Source organism: Colobus angolensis, unplaced genomic scaffold, assembly GCF_000951035.1.
Source record: "Colobus angolensis palliatus isolate OR3802 unplaced genomic scaffold, Cang.pa_1.0 Scaffold286, whole genome shotgun sequence".
Lineage (NCBI taxonomy): Eukaryota > Metazoa > Chordata > Mammalia > Primates > Cercopithecidae > Colobus > Colobus angolensis.
Window position 1 is genome coordinate 1,800,543 of NW_012116110.1, and position 20,014 is coordinate 1,820,556.

The 20,014-nt window shown below is 37.7% G+C and overlaps 1 protein-coding gene across 1 annotated transcript in view; it reads left to right on the forward strand.

Annotated features, from left to right (window-relative positions):
• SMC5 (structural maintenance of chromosomes 5) overlaps positions 1–20,014 on the forward strand; it is a 116,081-nt gene that overhangs the window by 36,708 nt on the left and 59,359 nt on the right. Inside the window, exons 7-8 of the mRNA XM_011948899.1 lie at positions 4,190–4,351; positions 7,972–8,043. Of these exons, the coding sequence (XP_011804289.1) occupies positions 4,190–4,351; positions 7,972–8,043 (234 nt within the window). The remainder of the gene's footprint in view (positions 1–4,189; positions 4,352–7,971; positions 8,044–20,014) is intronic.

Consider the following 20,014-nt stretch of genomic DNA (forward strand, 5'->3'; position numbering starts at 1 on the left):
TCTAAGGACTTGCTTTATGAATCTGGGTGCTCCTATTAGGTCCGCTTGGTGCAGAGATAAGTTCAATTCCTGGATATCTTTGTTAACTTTCTGTCTCGTTGATCTGTCTAATGTTGACAGCGGCGTGTTAAAATCTCCCATTATTCTTGTGGCAGAGTCTCAGTCTCTTTGTAAGTCTCTAAGGACTTGCTTTATGAATCTGGGTGCTCCTATATTGGGTGCATATATATTTAAGATAGTTAGCTCTTCTTGTTGAATTGATCCCTTTACCATTATGTAATGACTTGTCTCTTGATTTTTGTTGATTTAAAGTCTTATTTTATCAGAGACTAGGATTGCAACCCCTGCCTTTTTTTGTTTTTCATTCGCTTGGTAGATCTTCCTCCATCCCTTTATTTTGAGCCTATGTGTGTCTCTGCATGTGAGATGGGTCTCCTGAATATAGCAAACTGATGGGTCTTGACTCTATCCAATTTGCCAGTCTGTGTCTTTTAATTGGAACATTTAGCCCATTTACATTTAAGGTTAATATTGTTAAGTTTGAATTTGATCCTGTCATTATGACGTTAGCTGGTTATTTTGCTCGTTAGTTGAAGCAGTTTCTTCCTAGCATCGATGATCTTTACATTTTGACATGTTTTTGCAGTGACTGGTACCAGTTGTTCCTTTCCATGTTTAGTGCTTCCTTCAGGAGCTCTTGTGAGGCAGGCCTGGTGATGACAAAATCTGTCAGCGTTTGCTTGTCTGTAAAAGATGTTATTTCTCCTTAACTTGTGAAGCTTAGTTTGGCTGGATATGAAATTCTGGAGTGGAAATTATTTTCTTTAAGAATGTTGAAATTGGCCCCCACTTTCTTCTGGCTTGTAGAGTTTCTGCTGAGAGATTTGCTGTAAGTCTGATGGGCTTCCCTTCGTGGGTAACCTGACCTTTCCCTCTGGCTGACCTTAACATTTTTTCCTTCATTTCAACTTTGGTGAATCTGACAATTATGTGTTTTGAAGTTGCTCTTCTCCAGGAATATCTTTGTGGCATTCTCTGTATTTCCTGAATTTGAATGTTGACCTTCCTTGCTAGGTTGGGTAAGTCCTCCTGGATAATATCCTGCAGAGTGTTTTCCAACTTGTTTCCATTCTCCCCGTCACTTTCAGGTACACCAGTCAGATGTAGATTTGGTCTTTTCACATAGTCCCATATTTCTTGGAGACTTTGTTTGTTTCTTTTTATTCTTTTTTCTCTAAACTTCTCTTCTCGCTTTATTTCATTAATTTGATCTTCAGTCCCTGATACCCTTTCTTCCACTTGATCAAATCGGTTACTGAAGCTTGTACATTTGTCATGTAGTTCTTGTGCCATGGTTTTCAGCTCTGTCAGGTCTTTTAAGGACTTCTCTACGTTGGTTATTCTAGTTAGCCATTCGTCTAATCTTTTTTCAAGGTTTTTAGCTTCTTTGCGATGGGTTCGAACTTCTTCCTTTAGCTCAGAGAACTTTGATCTTCTGAAGCCTTCTTCTCTCAACTCATCAAAGTCATTCTCCATCCAGCTTTGTTCCATTTCTGGTGAGGAGCTACATTCCTTTGAAGGGGGAGAGACGCTCTGATTTTTAGAATTTTCAGGCTTCTGCTCTGTTTTTTCCCCATCTTTGTGGTTTTATCTCCCTTTAGTTTTTGATGATGGTGACGTACAGATGGGGTTTTGGTGTGGATGTCCTTTCTGTTTGTTAGTTTTCTGTCTAACAGTCAGGACCCTCAGCTGCAGGTCTGTTGGAGTTTACTCGAGGTCCACTCCAGACCCTGTTTGCCTGGGTGTCAGCAGCAGAGGCAGCAGAAGAGTGAATATTGCTGAACAGCAAATGTTGCTGCTGATCGTTCCTCTGGAAGCTTCGTCTTACAGGGGTATCTGGCCTTATAAGGTGTCTGCCCCTACTGGGGGATGCCTTCTGGTTAGGCCACTCGGGGGTCAGGGACCCACTTGAGGAGGCAGTCTGTCCGTTTTCAGATTTCAAACTCCGTGCTGGAAGAACCACTACTCTCTTCTAAGCTGTCAGACAGGGAGATTTATATCTGCAGAGATTTCTGCTGCCTTTTGTTTGGCTATGCCCTGTTCCCAGAGGTGGAGTCTACAGAGGCATGCAGGCCTCCTTGATGTGTGGTGGGCTCCACCCAGTTTGAACTTCCTGGCGATCTGTTTACCTTCTCAAGCCTCAGCAATGGCGGGCGCCCCTCCCCCAGCCTCGCTGGTGCCTTGCTGTTAGAGCTCAGACTGCTGTGCTAGCCATGAGGGAGGCCCTGTGGGTGTGGGACCTTTGGAGCCAGGCGCGGGATATAATCTCCTGGTGTGCCTTTTGCTAAGACCCTTGGAAAAGCACAGTATTAGGATGGGAGTGACCTGATTTTCCAGGTGCTGTGTGTCACGTTTTCCCTTGGCTAGGGAAGGGAATTCCCTTACCCCTTGCGCTTCCCGGGTGAGGCGATGCCTCGCCCTGCTTTGGCTCTCACTCGGTGGCCTGCATCCACTGTCTAGCACCCACTGTCTGATACATCCCAGTGAGATGAACGTGGTACCTCAGTTGGAAATGTCGAAATCACCCATCTTCTGTGTCGCTCACGCTGAAAGCTGTAGCCTGGAGTGGTTCCTATTCGGCCATCTTGGAGCTGCTCACCCATGTCTTTTTTTTGAGACGGACTCTTGCTCTTTCTCCCATGCTGGGATACAGTGGTGCGATCTTGACTCGCTGCAACCTCTGCCTCCTGCGTTCAAGCAGTTATCCTGCCTCAGCCTCCCAGTAGTTGGGATTATAGGTATGTGCCACCACACCTGGCTAACTTTTTTTGTGTGTGTTTTTAGTAGAGACAGGGACTCACCATGTTGGCCAGGCTGGTCTTGAGCTCCTTACCTCAGGTGATCTGCCTCGCTCCGCCTCCCAAAGTACTGGGATTGCAGGCATGAGCTACCACACCAGGCTTTCTTTTACTAGTTTATTACATTAGCTGTGTGCTCATTTTTATTGTTTAATAAATAATAATTAACACAGTGCTCTTAATTCTTCCAGATTTTAGTCCTCAAGAGCTAGTTCTTTGATCATTTTTTTATAGATGTTAATGATCAGAAAATTAAATCTTTGGGTGTCCTCAGTCAGGTCACTGAGAATTTACTTGGGGTTTGCCACTAATATCAGCCTCAGTTACAGATGTGGCTGATGTGTCTTAACTGTAATCTTCTACTCATATGTTTTATAATTTTTCTGAAGCTAATCTGTTATTTCTAATCATTGTGTAATGTGTATTTTATTAAGACTACAGTTTGGGTTAAAGATTCAATTCCCTCATTGCATTACTTTATAATTGGTAGAACAAAATAGGTAAGAAAGTTTTGTGGTGTTTGTTCTAAAGTTAGAATGGAAATAATTATTACTTGCTTGAAAAAATATGTGGCTATATTTGTGGCATTCTTGTTCTGTCTTCCCCCTTTTCCCTACCCTATTCCATCATCTCATGATTCTTAAATTTTCCTTTCTTCAGTTTTTCTAAATTTCATTTATCCTGTGTCCATTATTACTGCTTCTCTCACTTTGTTGATTTTCCTTATTTTTTCAAGATTGATTTGCTTTTTTCATTTTTCTTCTTTTTTGATTTACTCGTATGTTTATTTTTTCTTTTCTTACCATCATCCCATTCACTCTTATATAATGTTGTCTTAGTGTGCCACTTATTTTTTTTTTTTAACAGATACTCCTATGACATGACAGGCATCACTTTCACCTACATGCTGCTTTTTGTTTTTCTTTTGACCCATTTTCATTTTGTTCTTTGTTTTTTTTCATTTTTACCCTTTATACTTGAGTTTCTTTTACTTCTTTATACATCCCTGTATCTCTTCTTTATTGACAGATTAGAGGTAAGTCACATTTTCGTAGCCATGAGGATATGTTTCAGAGAACAGAGTGGACATCCGAGAATCTGAACTAGTGATAGACATAAACGCTCAGTGATTATCAACACTGTTATTAAATCATTACATTGGTATTTACTATTTCTGAAGTTGTCCCAGAGGACAAATTTTACATTAATAAACCTGTTTTGATATCAAAACAGTCTTTTCTTAGATTTGGTTTCTGCCTGTATCTTGATTTTTAGTATATGTGTTAGTTTAAGCTAGGGCATTAACTTCTGTTTGTTGAATTATTTGCAAGGAATATGAAAATGTTCGTCAGGAATATGAAGAAGTAAAACTAGTTCGTGACCGAGTGAAGGAAGAGGTCAGAAAACTCAAAGAAGGGCAGATTCCTATAACACGTCGAATTGAAGAAATGGAAAACGAGCGTCACAATTTGGAGGCTCGAATCAAAGAAAAGGTACTTTTTGGGTTCAATTTTGGATTATCTGAATTTTAGTTTAGCAAATATAAAAATATTTTGCAGGTGTTTGAAAATATTTTCAAGGGTTTCTTGTATCTTTCATTTCTTAAGTTTTTTAACCAGGAATTCTGCCACCATAGGACTTTCAAGGACATACTCATTACTATTGAAGTGTTGCTGCTTTATAGGACTTCCAAGATATAAAGAGAGAATAGTGAAATACAATTTTTTTTTTTTTAGTTACAAGAGAATTCATAGTGGTATTTCTGGAAACACTGAGCTTTTTTTTGTGAATATATTATATATCGGCTTTGTAGTTATACACCCTTTTGAAGGAGGGCAATATAGAAAATCTGATGTTTTTGGAATAGGTAATATAATAGAATAATATTCCCTATATTTTAAAAGAATAGATATTTTTTATGACTATGGCTTCTAGAAACCTTTGCTGGATTTTGAAGTTAGAGATTATTTGAGAATTGTTTACATTCCTGCTTCTGAAATAACACAATATAGGCAGATCCAAAATTGTGCATGAGATTTTGGAGATTCATGGATGCACTGAAGTCAAGATATTGACCCCTACTTAAGAAGCTCTGATATGGCTAGGCACAGTGGCTTATGCTAATCCCAGCATTTTGGGAGGCTGAGGTGGCAGATCATTTGAGCTCAGGAGTTCAAGACCAGCTTGGTCAACATAGTGAAATCCTGTCTCTGTGAAAAATACAAAAAAGTTAGTCCAGGCATGGTAGTGCAAGCCTATAAGTCCCTGCTACTCGTGAGGCTGAGACAGGAGGATCACTTGTGCCTATGAGGCAGAGGTTGCAGTGAGCTGAGATTGTGTCACTGCTCTCCAGTGTGGGTGATAGAGCGAGGCCCTATCTCAAAACATATATATGATAAAAATTTAAAAATAAAATTAAAAAAAGAATTTCTGATATCAATTGTCGGTTGGCTCAAGTATGTAGAATTATTTGTAATTAGACCAGTGGAATTTATGCTATATATAGGTTAATTCTATGAAACCAGGAAACCATTCACTGTATACCTCGATGTGGACTGTATACCTTGATATTGGTCACTGTGCTTGAAGATGGGTGTCAGTGATCATAAAGGGTGAATCTTAGCCTGGCAGTGCTCTTGGGAAAAAATTGTGTGAAACATGATTTCTACTGTTGAAAGATCATTTAGGAGAGAGTGCGTTACAAACTTAGCAGTATTTTTTTTTTAGGCATCTTCTCTATTTTTAAACATTGTGTTTTCTTCTCATGTGAATATGCTACTCCAGGTTTTTTATTACTGAATTTAAGACTGCCATTTATACAGGTTTGACTAATATAAGTTTTACCTTTTGTTTGTAAAAAAGAAGTTATGTGGAGCTCTTTGATTTCGAGATGTGATTATACCTTCTCTTTTTAGGCTACTGAAAGTCAGAAAAATGACTTCTTGAGCTAGATTGTACCAGATACTATGTCGAGCAGTGCTTACTGAGTGAGAAAGGCCGTATCTAGGAATATAAAGTAAACTTTGTAACAGAGGAAATGAATCAACAGTTTTGACTTTGCTACTATCATGTCAGAAAAGCTCCACTATATCTTAATTATAATACAGGTTAAAGTGAGTTAATATTATTGCACTCAAGTCCAGAAAATTAAACAGTTACTAAGATCAGATAAAGGTTTTAGGACTTGATCAGGTCTGATTCTGAAAGAGAGTTGCCATTGGTCATTTTAAATGTTAGGGGGAAAAGGACTTGTAGATATTATCTAGACAAGTCCCCTCATTTTGTTGTTAAAGATACTGAATACCAGTGATAACACGACTTCCTCAAGGATATGAAACTAATAGTTGGCAGTCATTGTTATATTAATGATGGTTGGTTGTAGTTAAGTTGTGAATTTGTAATTGCTTTTTTTTTTGGTTCTTGAATTTTCTGTTACTGCAAAACTACTTTTGTAGTGGAAAATATGTACATAATAAATTTCAAATCTCTTAATTAAGGAAATATATTTAACCCTTTCTTTTGTCTATTTATAACAGAAGCCCAGCTATTGTTATATTAGGCTCATTGTCAAACATCCATGAGCCTAATTTATTTATGTGAAAATCTGCATGGCCTAAGATGTTTCAGAATTGTTTTCCTAAAGAAGTGATCCTGGATTCTGAAGTGGTACCTTATGTCAGTCTCTAGTAAAAGTAGTTATTAGCACCCATAGCCTTGCAACAGGAACACAATGGTTAATTTTGTTTAATATTCATGCTATTCTTCTTGCTCACTCTGTTCCAGCAGAAAACTTTTTCCAACACTTGTAATTTTTTTTTTTTTAATTCCAGGCAGGTGATAAAGTGTTATGGACAGGGCATAGTCTTTTGGGTTACACAGACTTGTATTTTAAATCCTCACTCAGCTGTCTGACCTTCAGCAAATCATTTAGTCTCTGAGTTTTATTCTCCGCAGTCAGGTGAGGACAGTAATAGTAATCTTTATCTTACATGATTAGCATGTATGATTTAAGCATACATACATCAGTGTTACTAGCATCAGAAAATTAGTTTTCCTCTATGGGAAGAAACTATTGTCTCTTGGCATAAGAGATCCACCAGAGATGGGATTTCCTAGGAGAACTCACAGCTAAGATTTATTACAGCAAAAGGATGCAAAACAGTCAGTAAAGGGAAAATGCCCTGAGGACAAAGTCTAGAAGAAACCAGGCACAAGCTTCCAGGGGTCCTCCCCCAGAGAAGTCACACAGAATGTGCTTAATTCTTCCATCATCAAATTGTGGCAACACTTTTAAAGTCCTGTCTACAGGGGAAGTGCATTACAGACTCGGCACCCAAGGTTTTTATGTGCGTTGGGCAACTAGGCATTCTAGCAGCACGTACTCAACTTCCAGAATGCAAGAAGGAAAGCAGATGTTCTACATCCACTGCATTGTTTGTATAGACATGCACAGTGAGCCACTCTTATCAGTTAGGAAATGGTAGAAACACTCCCAAAATCCAAGTTTCCAGACAACAACAAAGGACCGACCTTGCAAACAAGCCTTTCCAAGAATAGTAGTCTTAGCCTATAATGTTAATTATTTTCTGTGTAGCCCTGTTTTCTACTATGTTTGAATTACATATTATATGTGTTAATGATGTATAATGTGTCTATAATATGTCATGTATGTATTTTATGTGTTAATGAAAAATATCAAGGAGGTAACATACGTGGTATGTTAGAACTCTATATTTAAAATCAGACCTGATTTTTTATAATTAGTTTCCGTTTTTTTAGCTATGTATACAGGTTACTTGGCCTCTTTTGATCCCTACCAGTCAGTAATATTTGTCCTGATTATCCTGTAGGGTTGTTTTTAGGATCAGATGAAATAAGATAGGAAGATAAATGTAAAGAGAAAAACATGCATGCGTATTACTGCAACTGTTTATTAATATTAGGAATAACCTTTTATAGACTTGCAAATAACTGTTGGTATTTTGTTGATAATTATGCATTTTGCTTGAAATAAATTGTTCTGGGTTAACTCTATTTGAATGGACAGGGCCATATAATTTGCTTGCATGAGTTTTTAACTAACTGTCCCTCTTCCTCTGGTTTAATTTTACAGGCAACAGATATTAAGGAGGCATCTCAAAAATGCAAACAGAAGCAAGATGTTATAGAAAGGAAAGATAAACATGTAAGGTTTCATACTACTAAAATTTTTATTACATTAAAATTTGCTCTAACTTGTTTTCAAATACGGATTATGGGACAGATTCTTATTGGGGAATGGCCAAGATCCTCTGCATTCTCTATTTCTTTATCTGAGGGAAAGTAAGATTTGGAAGTATAGTAGTTGCTCAGAGGATTGTGAATAATTTCTCAACGCTGCTAGTAGCTGTGCCTTATGATCTTTGTAGCTGAGTGGCTGTACTTTTTTAATAGAATAATGGTGGATTTGGTTACCTTAATAGCAAAAATTAAGCTCTAAGGGATTTATTTTGTTTTTTTTAAAACACAGAAATAGACCTTTTATTTTGAAAAATCAGTGATTACATTTATGTAGAAAATGCATATGTACCTTTATACATGATTGAAATTAATGAGACAAAGTATACTTAAACTATGGAACTTTTCATCTTTTTTTTGTTTTGTTTTGTTTTGGTTTTGGTTTTGGTTTTTGAGACAAAAACAGAGGCCTGGGTCTCTGTTACCCAGGTCAGAGTACAGTGGCGTGATCTTGGCTCACTGCAGCCTCCGCCTCCCAGGCTCAAATAATCCTCCCACCTCAGCCTCCTGAGTAGCTGGGACCACAGGTGCATGCCACCACACCCAGGTACTGTTTTGAATTTTTGTAGAGATGAGTTTTTGCCGTGTTGCCCAGGCTGGCCTCGAACTCCTGAGCTCAAGCTATCCACCTGCCTCAGCTTCCCAAAGTGCTGGGATTACAGGCATGAGCCAGTGCCCCTGGCTGGAACTTTTTATTATATTTTTATTGTTGAGTTTTACTCTGTTTTGATATAATCTTGGTTTATAGCTCCAATTTCTAGAAATGAAGACACGTTGTAAAACTTTAACCTACTGCAGGTAAATTATTGCTAAGGAAAAATCTTGTTTTAATTTGTAGTATCCTGTTGTTTTTGATATATGCAGCTTCTCAATCTGAGAATATAAATTAAAAGTTTTTAAAGTTTTTTTTCCTTTATAATATTGTTTTCTCTTGGTAGATTTTTGTTTCTTTTCTTATTTTGGTTTCTTGCTTTCTTCCTGGAGTCTTTCCTTGTTTATCTGGGAGTCTTTGGTTCTCTTTATGGTTAAGGGTAAGGCATTGAAAGGCTGATTACAAATTTTGTATGCGTGGGTGGGCCTGATGACAAAATTATGTTAGGATATTAAGTAAGAAAGTGGGCTCTTTTGCTAACAGGTGCCCAAATATATGTGTGTTTCTATTCTTCAGGACCATTCTGAGACTAAATTTTGAAATTACCTGCCTTGGGGGTAGACATGTAACTTCAGGCATTTCTGGTGGTTGAAGCATTATGTTAATCTCCTAGTTTTCAGCCTCACCCCTTTTTCTATCCCTTTATTTTAAGTCCCAGGTGGCTCACTTAATTTCTCCAAAGAATTAATTGCAGATGTTCACAGAAACAGCTTGGTTGTCAGTGTTATGTGCTTAGGGTTGTGTATGTTGGGGTAAGGGTATTGGGATAAGAAGGAGGATATAAATAATTGCATTCTATGTGATGTTGTCTGTACTTGGCATTTCCTAGTCCTAAGAATCTCTGGGGTTTTTACTTGTTTTTATTTTTTGGAAGGAATAATCAGTTCTTTACATCCCTTTCTTTTTCACTCACCCTTTACACTATGGTTCCTATAATATAATATACTGCTAAATTAGTTATTTGTTTTTCATCTTCTAAGTATTTATTAAACTTTCCATTTACTGATCTCTCTTCCCTTTCTTTTGTCCTGATGGGATGGATCCCTTTTTACTCCATTTTTACTCCATTCCTATTATTTTATTAGAGTTAGGCAGAAAAATACATAAAACTCATCCTGTGTCCCCAGACACAAATACAAGGTTGGTAGATTGCCTCATGTTGAACTTCGCTTGCATTCCTGTCATAAATTTTAATTGATGTTTTAATATATTGCTGTATTCAACTATGAAATTTTGTATTTAGGATTTTTTGAACTTTGTGAGATTCGCCTATAATTTTATTTTTTGTTCTATTCTTAACTGGTTTTGTTTTCAGGCTTGTGCAGACCTGGTATATAATTTACTACTCCTTGGATCAGTTTCAATCATTTATATTCCTTCTCTTCCTATCACTGATATTTGTGTATCCATTTTTTTCCCCTTACCATATTTGCCAGGGCTTGTCACTTTGATAAGTCTTTTCAACCAATTTTTTTTTAAATCAACTTTATTTTTTGTTGACTAATAATTTCCTCTTTCTTAATTCATTTTTTCTGCTTTGAGTATTTTTTAACGTTCTCGAGTTGTAAAAAGCGTGTTTCTTTATAAATTTTTTTCTGGGCATCATTTGGCTACATCTCACATGTATTGATTAGTAGGCTCTTCGTTTCAGTTTAAGATACTATAGTTTTTATTTGAATATTTTCATTCATTTGAGGTTATCTAGCAGTTGTTACTGTTTTAATTTCCATGGATATGGAATTTTTTAGGCTTTTAAAAAAATGTCGAGTTCTTATACTGCTTTATGGTCAGTAAATGTGGCCTTACGACTCTTTTAAAGAATTTTTTGAGACTTTTTTTGGCTTTTATTGTATATTTGATTTTTGTACCTATTCTTCGAAAACAATGTGCATTCTGTCTTCAGTTGTGGAGATATGTGTACACCCACATACATACATACATTAGAATAGGCTTACTATAATTATGTATACTCATATGTTCTACTTTTTTGTTAATCTACTTGATTTAGTTTTTGTTGTTGTTGCTGCTGTTGTTGTTATGAGATAGAGTCTTGCTCTATCTCCGAGGCTGGAGTGCAGTGGCGCAGTCTCGGCTCACTGCAGCTTCTGCCTCCCTGCAGCTTCCGCCTCCCAGGTTCAAGCAGTTCTCCTGCCTGAGCCTCCCAAGTAGCTGAGACTACAGGCATACACCACCACGCCTGGCTAATTTTTGTATTTTTAATAGAGACAGAGTTTCATCATATTGGCCAGGCTGGTCTCAAACACCTGACTTCAAGTGATCCACCTGCCTTGGCCTCCCAAAGTGCTGGAATTACAAGTGTGAGCCACTGCACCTGGCCTGATTTAGTTATTTTTAAGGTGTCAATATCTCCTTCTATGAGTATAGATTTGTCTGTTTTTCCTTGTAATTATATAAGTTTTTGCTTCCTAGATTTTAAAGCTTTCTTACTTTGTTTTTATTTCTGTACCATGTTTTGGTTTATGTGCTGTAAATAATACTGGGTTTGTTTTGAATTTTTTTTCAATTTGATGGGAAATTAAGGAGTTTAAACAGATAAAGAAGTTTAAACAGTTCACATTTACTGTTATGTTTTCTACTTATTATACTTTTTACTTGATTCCTCCTCTGTTTGTATTTCTGTTTTTGTTAACCAAGGTTTTCTCATTCTATTTTTTATTCTATAGGTGGAAAGTTCTATTTAGTCCTATTCTAGTGATTATCTTAAAATTTTAAATGACACATTTCTAACAAAAGAGTTCATCAGTATCTTTATTCTCCCACCTAATTAAGAAAAAAATTAGCAAGCTTATATTTTCTCTTTCTTTATTCCCATGTCAGTATCATCAGAAATTTGACCTGCGGTTATTTAAAATGTTACTATTATTATTTTTTACTGCCAGTATTTACATGTTGGGTATCTCTAATATGAAATCTAAAAATACTCCAAAACCCAAAACTGTTTTGAGTGTGTTGACATGATGCTGAAAGGACATGAGCTTTAAAGCATTTTGGGTTTCTGGATTAGGGAAGCTGAACCTGTGAGTATAATGCAGATATTCAAAGGTCTTAAAAAATTTGAAATCCAAAACACTTCTGGTCCCAAGCATTTTGGATAAAGGATAATCAACCTGTGTTTAGATTTAATAATATGTTTTGTTGGTTTATTTGATCGTGTTGCTTTTGTATTATACTCCTTCTGGCTTGCTAGGAAAGGAGAAATAAAGAGTTCTCTTTTGACTAAAGTTCCATCCTTTTACTTTATGCCTATATGTGTCTTTGCATCTAAAATGTGCCTCCTGTAAACAGTAGATAGTTGGACCATGATTTTTTAGTCCTCATTAGCATAAAATCAGATATTGCAGAAAGGGTCTTGTTATGAATAATAAAAGACACTCCTGTCACTCAGAAAATTCCAAGGGTTTTAAGAACTCTGTGCCAGGAACCTAGGAACAAAGACTAAATATATAGATTTATACCACAACAGTTCTTTTTTTTTTTTTTTTTTTTTTTTTTTGAGACGGAGTCTCGCTCTGTCGCCCAGGCTGGAGTGCAGTGGCCGGATCGCAGCTCACTGCAAGCTCCACCTCCCGGGTTTACGCCCTTCTCCTGCCTCAGCCTCCCGAGTAGCTGGGACTACAGGCGCCCGCCACCTCGCCCGGCTAGTTTTTTGTATTTTTTAGTAGAGACGGGGTTTCACCGTGTTAGCCAGGATGGTCTTGATCTCCTGACCTCGTGATCCGCCCGTCTCGGCCTCCCAAAGTGCTGGGATTACAGGCTTGAGCCACCGTGCCCGGTCCACAACAGTTCTTTTATATTGGATAGGAAGAAAGAAAAAAAGTTATAAACAACAAAATACATTTATGTTACATTTTACATTTATCTATTTAATTACCTTTACTGGTTCTCTTGATTTCTTTGTGTAGATTCAGAGTACTGTCTAGGGTCCTTTCATTTCAGCCTTGAAGATGCCTTTTAGTATTTCTTGTAGGGGAGGTCTGCTAGTGACAAATTGTTTTTTTGTTTATCTAGGGATGTCTTAAGTTTTTGTTTGTTTTTGAAGGATAGTTTTGCTGGATATAGAATTCTTGGGTTTTTTTTTTTTTCCAGCACTTTGACTATGTCGTCCCACTGCCCTCTGGCCTCCATGGTTTCTGATAAGTCAGTTGTTAATCTTATTGAGGATCCTGGTACATGATGAGTCACTTTTTTCTTGCTTTTAAAGTTTTCTCTTTGTTTTTCAATGGCTAATCATATTTCTAGATGGGAGTCTCCTTGAGTTTATCCTGTTTGGAATTCATTGAGCTTCTTAAATGTGCAGATTAATGTTTTTCATCAAAGTTAAGAAGTCACTTTTCAGTATTTCTTCATATATTCTTCCTGTCTCTTTTCTTTTTTGAGACTTACATATTTTGATATGCTTGATGGTATCCCACAAATCTCAGAGACTGTTAATTTTTTTTTTTTTCTGAGATGGACTTTAACTCTTGTTGCCCAGGCTGGAGTGCAGTGGCACAACCTTGGCTCACTGCAACCTCCGCCTCCCAGATTCAAGTGATTATCCTGCCTCAGCCTCCTGAGTAGCTGGGATTATAGGCAACCACCATCACACCCAGCTAATTTTTTGTATTTTTAGTAGAGACGGGGTTTCACCATGTTGGCCAGGCTGGTCTCAAACCTGCTAACCTTGGGTAATCCACCCACCTCGGCCTCCCAAAGTGCTGGGATTGCAGGCGTGAGCCACCACACCCGGCCCTCTGTTTATTTTTCTTGATTCTTTTTTCTTCCTGTCCCTCAAGCTGGATAATGTCAGTCAGCCTGTCTTCAAGTTCACTTATTCTTTCTTCTGCCTATTTGGATTTGCTGTTAAGACCCTCTGATTAATCTTTCATTTCAGTTACTGCATTTTTCAACTCTAGATTTTTCTAGTTGGCTCTTTTTTATAATTTCTGTACTTTTATTGATACTCCATATTCAGTGAGATATTCTTCTCTTCCTTTCCTTTACTTTTTTTTGATATGGTTTCTTTTAGTTCATTGAACATATTTAAAATAGCTGTTTTAATCCTTTTCCTATTTAGAATAAAAGTACATGCAGCTCACTGCCAGCGTTCATTTAATTTTACATAAACACACTCTGAGACTTAAGCAAATCTGACTAATTTTCAATGTGAAAGTAAGCACTGCCGGCAAGTATTCTCAGGGCAAGCGAAAAAAGGATTAAAGCCCCTTTGTCTTATAAATCCGTTTCTGTACTTCCTCAGGGACTTTTTCTATTGACTGCTTTTTTCCTGAGTATGGGCCATACTTTTGTCCTTTATTTGAATGTGTTACAAGTTTTTGTTGAAACTGAATAGTTTAAGCATACTCTAGCAACTCTGGAAGTCAGTCCCATCCTCCTACCCAGGGCTTGATGTTGTTGCTGTTTCTTTGAATATGTTGTTGGTGTTTGTTTGTTTAGTGACTTTGCTAGTTCTTTAAAGTTCTTATTCTTGGTCATTTGTGGCTACTGAAGTCACTACCAGGTTAGTTTAGTGGTTAGCTAATGACTGAATCTGTATTCCCTTAAATGCCTGGAACCTATATGTTTCCCAGTCTTTGTTGAGGATCTCTGTGTGTATGTTGGGTCATGCCTTCAACATTCAGCCAGGCACTATTCGCACTTTACTGAGATTCAATCATTTTTCTCGAATAAGTGCTCCTAAGATTGTTGAAAACTTTGGTTAACTCTGTCTCAACCTTCGCTTCCTATTTGCACACAACCTCAGAGTGAAACAGAGATGAGAACTTAGGGTCTTCTCAGGTGTTTCTGGATCATGTACATAGCCCTGGTCATGCACACAGTTCTGCTAATGGACATGACCTTCTAGAATCCCAGGAGCTTCCAGAACCTCATATGGTTTGGGGAGAAGCTCATTCCCCAGCCTTTTCTTTTAAGATTTTTGGGTAGCTTATTGTTTGCTGTAACTGTTATCTGCTTCACGCAGCTGTGTTGTTAAACAGTTGCTTCTGATTGTTTTTGACAAATGCATCCAAGGAAAAGGCTGTTTTGTAATGGTGAGCTGTGAATCAGGTCAAATACAGACAAGCCTTATACAAGTAAGTTTTCCCAGGAAACTTCCAGGTAGATCAGATAATGAGATTTCTCTGAGAATGAGGATTTATTAGGTTGGTGCAAAAGTAGTTGCATTTTTTGGCCCTATAAAGGAGCTCCAGACCTGTTCATATCTCTCCAGTGGCTGCTAGACTATCGGGGAACCCCACCCCTGATATCCAACGTGGGTTCTTTTCTATTTCCGTAAGCGTCAACTGGTCTGAGAAATAAAGGGAAAGAGTACAAAAGAGAGAAATTTTAAAGCTGGGTGTCCAGGGAAGACGTCACATGTCGGCAGGTTCCGTGATACTCCCTGAGCCATAAAACCAGCAAGTTTTTATTAGCGATTTTCAAAAGGGGAGGGAGTGCACGAATAGGGTGTGGGTTGTAGGGATCACATGTGTCACAAGGTAATAAAGTATCACAAAGCAAATGGAGGCAGGGCGAGATCACAGGACCACAGGAGGGGGTGAAATTAAAATTGCTAATGAAGTTTCGGGCACACGTTGTCATTGATAACATCTTACCAGGAGACAGGGTTTGAGAGCAGACAACCTGTCTGACCAAAATTTATTAGGCGGGAATTTCCTCGTCCTAATAAGCCTGGGAAAGCTACAGGAGACTGAGGCTTATTTCATCTCTTCGACTTCGATTGTAAAAGACGGCCGCCCCCACAGGGGCTATTCGTAGGCCTACCCTCAGGGACGCATTCTCTTTCTCAGGGATGTTCCTTGCTGAGAAAAAAAATTCAGTGATATTTCTCCTATTTGCTTTTGAAAGAAAAGAAATATTGCTCTGTTCTGCCTGGCTCACCGGCAGTCAAAGTCCAAAGCCATCTCCCTTGTTCCCTGAACGTTGCTGTTATCCTGTTCCTTTTTCAGGGTGCCCAGATTTTATATTGTTCATGCACACATGCTCTACAAACAATTTGTGCAGTTAATGCAATCATCACAGGGTCCTGAGGCCACATACGTCCTCCTCAGGTTACGAAGATGATGGGATTAAGAGATTAAAGACAGGCATAGGAAATCACAAGAGTATTGATCGGGGAAGTGATAAATGTTCATGAAATCTTCACAATTTATGTTCAGAGATTGCAGTAAAGACAGGTGTAAGAAATTATAAAAGTATTAATTTGGGGAGCTAATAAATGTCCATGAAATCTTCACAATTTGTGTTCTTCTGCCATGGCTTCAACTGGTCCCTCCATTTGGGGTGCCTGACTTCCAACACTAGACTGCAGGTTTTCACTATGACTGTGGGCTGTTGCTTTTCAAGGATACCACATGAATGGAACAAGGGGTTTAGGAATGAAGCAAGTTCAAAATTCTACACAGCTTGCTGTTTTTAACTGAGATTCAGCCATTTTTCTTGAATAAAGGCTTCCCAGATTGTTACAAGCATTTGGTTAAATTCTAGAGTCCTGAAAGAGTTAATTTTGACAATCTTTGTCAGTGTTCTCATCACTTTTATGGAGAAGATTTCTGGAGTTCCTTACTTCATTCCTGATGACATCCAAATCTTTTCTGTATCTACAGAAAAATGTGGCTGAGATTTTAATAGGAATTTCATTAGCATTTGGGAAGAATTGAAATCTTTACTATGTTGAATCTTCCGATCTATGAACATGGTATGTTTCTATTTATTTAGATTTTTGATTTCTTTCATTAGCATTATGTGGTTTTAGCAACAAGTCCTTTGTGTGTTTTGTTAGATTCATACCTCTGACTTAGTTTCTTTTTTTTCTTCTTTGGTAGATATTTTGGGAGTTTCTACATAGGCAGTCATGTCAGCTACAAATGGGGACAACTTTCTTTCTGTTTTGTATGCATTTAGTTTTCTTGCCTTATTGCATTGGCTACAACTTCAGCACTCAAATAAGAGTGGTGAACACCAAAATCTTCACCTTATTCTTGATCTTAGGAAGAAAGCATTCAGTTTTTCATTATTCAGTATGTAATAATAGCAGATTTTAAAAATATATATATATGCTCTGTCAGATTCAGGAAATTCTTATACATATTCCTGTGTTTCTGGGAATTTTTATGTTGAGTGCATATTCAATTTTGTCAAATGCTTTTATGCATCTATTGGTATGATTGTATACGTTTTTAGGTGGTTAATAAGTGATGGATTATATTGATTGATTTTTGACTACCAAATCAATGTTGCATCCCTCAAATAAACCCCACTTGGTTGTGGTGTATAAGTGTATAATTCTTTTTACATATTGCTGAATTCTGTGTTAAAGAATTTTTGCATCTGTATTCATGAGTGATACTGTTTTGTAGTGTTTGTATTCTCTGTCTGCTTTGATATTAGGATAATAACTAGCTTCATAAAATGAGTTGGGAAGTGATCCTTCCTCTTCTACTTTCTGAAAGAGATTGTATAGAATTGATGTTTCTATACTTTAAACATTTTGTGTAATTCTCAAGTGAAATTCTCTGGGCATAGAAATTTCTTCTTGGAGGGAGTTTTAAAATTATGTGTTCAACTTCCTTAATAGCTATTAGACTAGTCAAATAATCTATTTCATATTAGGTGAATTGGTCCTTTTGTCTAAGTTGTCAAATTTATGTATGCATAAGTTCTCTTATCCTTTGATATGTATAGAATCTGTAGTGATAACCCGATTTCATTCCTGATACTGGCAATTCCCCCTCTCCCCCCCCAACTCTTTTTTTAGTTAATCTTGCCAAAGGTTTGCTAATTGTATTGATTTTTTTTGAGGAGGCAGCTGTTGGTTTTATTGATTTTTCTCTCTGTTTCTGTTTCATTGATATCTGTTCTTATCTTTATGATTCCCCTTCTGCCCGATGTAGGTTCTTGAGGTGGAAGCATAGATTATTGATTTGATGCCTTTATGTGTACACTTAGTGTTATACATTTTCCTGTTATCACTGCATTAGCTGTGCCCCACAAATTTTGATATGTGATATTTTTATTTTCATTCAGTTTATTGTATTTTGCTTTTCATTTTTCTTGAGATCACACAATTTGTTTATTCAGTAACCTGGTATTAGACATTTAGATCATTTCTAAGTTGAAGCTACTACCAGTAGATCTGTCATAGATATTCTTCTACCACTTTTTGTATGGACGTATGCTTTTATTTCTCTTGGATAATTTCCTAGGAGTAGAATATCATAGGTGTGCATTCAGTTTTTTAAGGAATTGCCAAACTTTTCCAGAATTTTTGTAAATTGTAATTAATAAAAGTTGACTTGTGATGGCTTGGAATTTTTGTTTTTAATGGTCCTTCATGAAAAATTACACCTTCTTATGGTGTAATTTGAGAAACATTTCTCTGGAGTAGCCAAACATTTCTCTGGAGTAGCCTTGGAGGGGTTAGATTTAGGTAGCTAAATGGAGTCTCCTTAAATTGTACAAAGTAAAACAGAATGAGTAAGGATGTAGGTAAAGTTATAGATTTAAAAGCAAGAGAAGGAGGAATTACTCTCATTATAACTTCTATTAATGGAATGAATATGAGGCAAGGTCATTAGCTAAGTGAGTAGAAGGAAGGCAGCAATAAAGGATTGTAGGAGCAAAAGGTATGAACTCATCTCAGAAAGAGAGCACAAGTTTGTTAAAGAAGTGTAATAAGTTTATCTGGTAGTTTTGAGTGTCCGTTTAAGTTTTGTGGCCATAGATTTAAAGTGAGACCAATTTTTGAGGGTTTCTTTCATTAGTTCGGTTGCTTAGATATAGATAGAAGGCGTATAGATAGGTTTAATTGGAACTGGGCTTTTTCCTGGCCAGTGTGACAAGAAAGGTCAAGGGATCTTTGCAAGGGAGTGGTTATAGTGTTGCATTGTGGAACCTCATCTGATTAAGGAAAACAAATGTACAAGGTAGTGGGGTTAATGGATTGCACAACCTCGTGGGGTCAAAAGATAGAGTAGGAATACCAGAGTAAGTAAAATGGAAGGAAAGGAAATAGTGACCAAAGAATAGAATTATGGAAATACATTTTTCAGAAGTGGTATGATTTGGAGGGCTTTGTGATCTAGAACGTAACCCTCCTTAGTTCAGTAGACAGGTGGCTGAGGAAAGGTTAGGGAAAGATAATTGAAGTTGAAGAAGTAAAGAAACACAGAGGCCAAAGAGTTAGATTGATTTTCTATACATATGTTTAAGTCACATGATGACAGGCATAATGATAGAGGAGGAAGACAGTGAATCAGGTGCCAAAGTCACCCCTGAATGGATAAGGTTGGGGAGGATTTTCAGGGAGGTAGTTAACATAGCAAAGGGGTAATGGGTGACGAAGTCTGACCCCATGGTCTTCAGAGGAACCAACGTGGGTATCAATTAAAGGAGGAAGGAGTACAGTGAGGATTAATGAGGACCCCTTCCCCAGCTCTGTGTCGTGAAATAATGGTTTATGGCAGGAAAAGGTCACCACTTGAGAGGGCTCTGGGGAGAACAGGTGTCTTCCAGAAATAGCCAAGTTTCCATTAGAACAAGAAGAGGGAACATTCAGGCTGGGCATGGTGGCTCACGCCTGTAATCCCAGCACTTTGGGAGGCCGAGGTGGGCGGAACATGAGGTCAGAAGATGGAGACCATCCTGGCCAACACAGTGAAACCCCATCTCTACTAAAAAAAATACAAAAAATTAGCCAGGCGTGGTGGCAGGCGCCTGTAGTCCCAGCTACTCGGGAGGCTGAGGAAGGAGAATGGCGTGAACCCAGGAGGCGGAGCTTGCAGTGAGCTGAGATTGCGCCACTGCACTCCAGCCTGGGCAACAGAGCGACACTGTGTCTCAAAAAAAAAAAAAGAAGAACATTCAGAGAAATTGCAGATATAGAGCAGTATGGAGACAGTATCCTAGTGAAAGTAGGTGATCTAAGAGATTTAGACCGACTGTACCTGAGCTAAACATGGATATTAGTCAGAGTCAGACTAATGTGATTAGTCATGGTAGTTTCTTGGATGAAGGTGACAAATGAGGTAGTGTTCAGAAAACTTAACTGAAAGATAAGGGATCATTGGGCTGCTTTTCAGTTTTTCAGGTCATTATCAGACAAAGACCTTCTCTTGGTACGACTTTATATGGTAGGCCAGTGATTTTCAGTAGTTTGGTGGTCCCTGTTTTGCTGGGATTGCAGAGGTTCTATTTGTTAGTGATT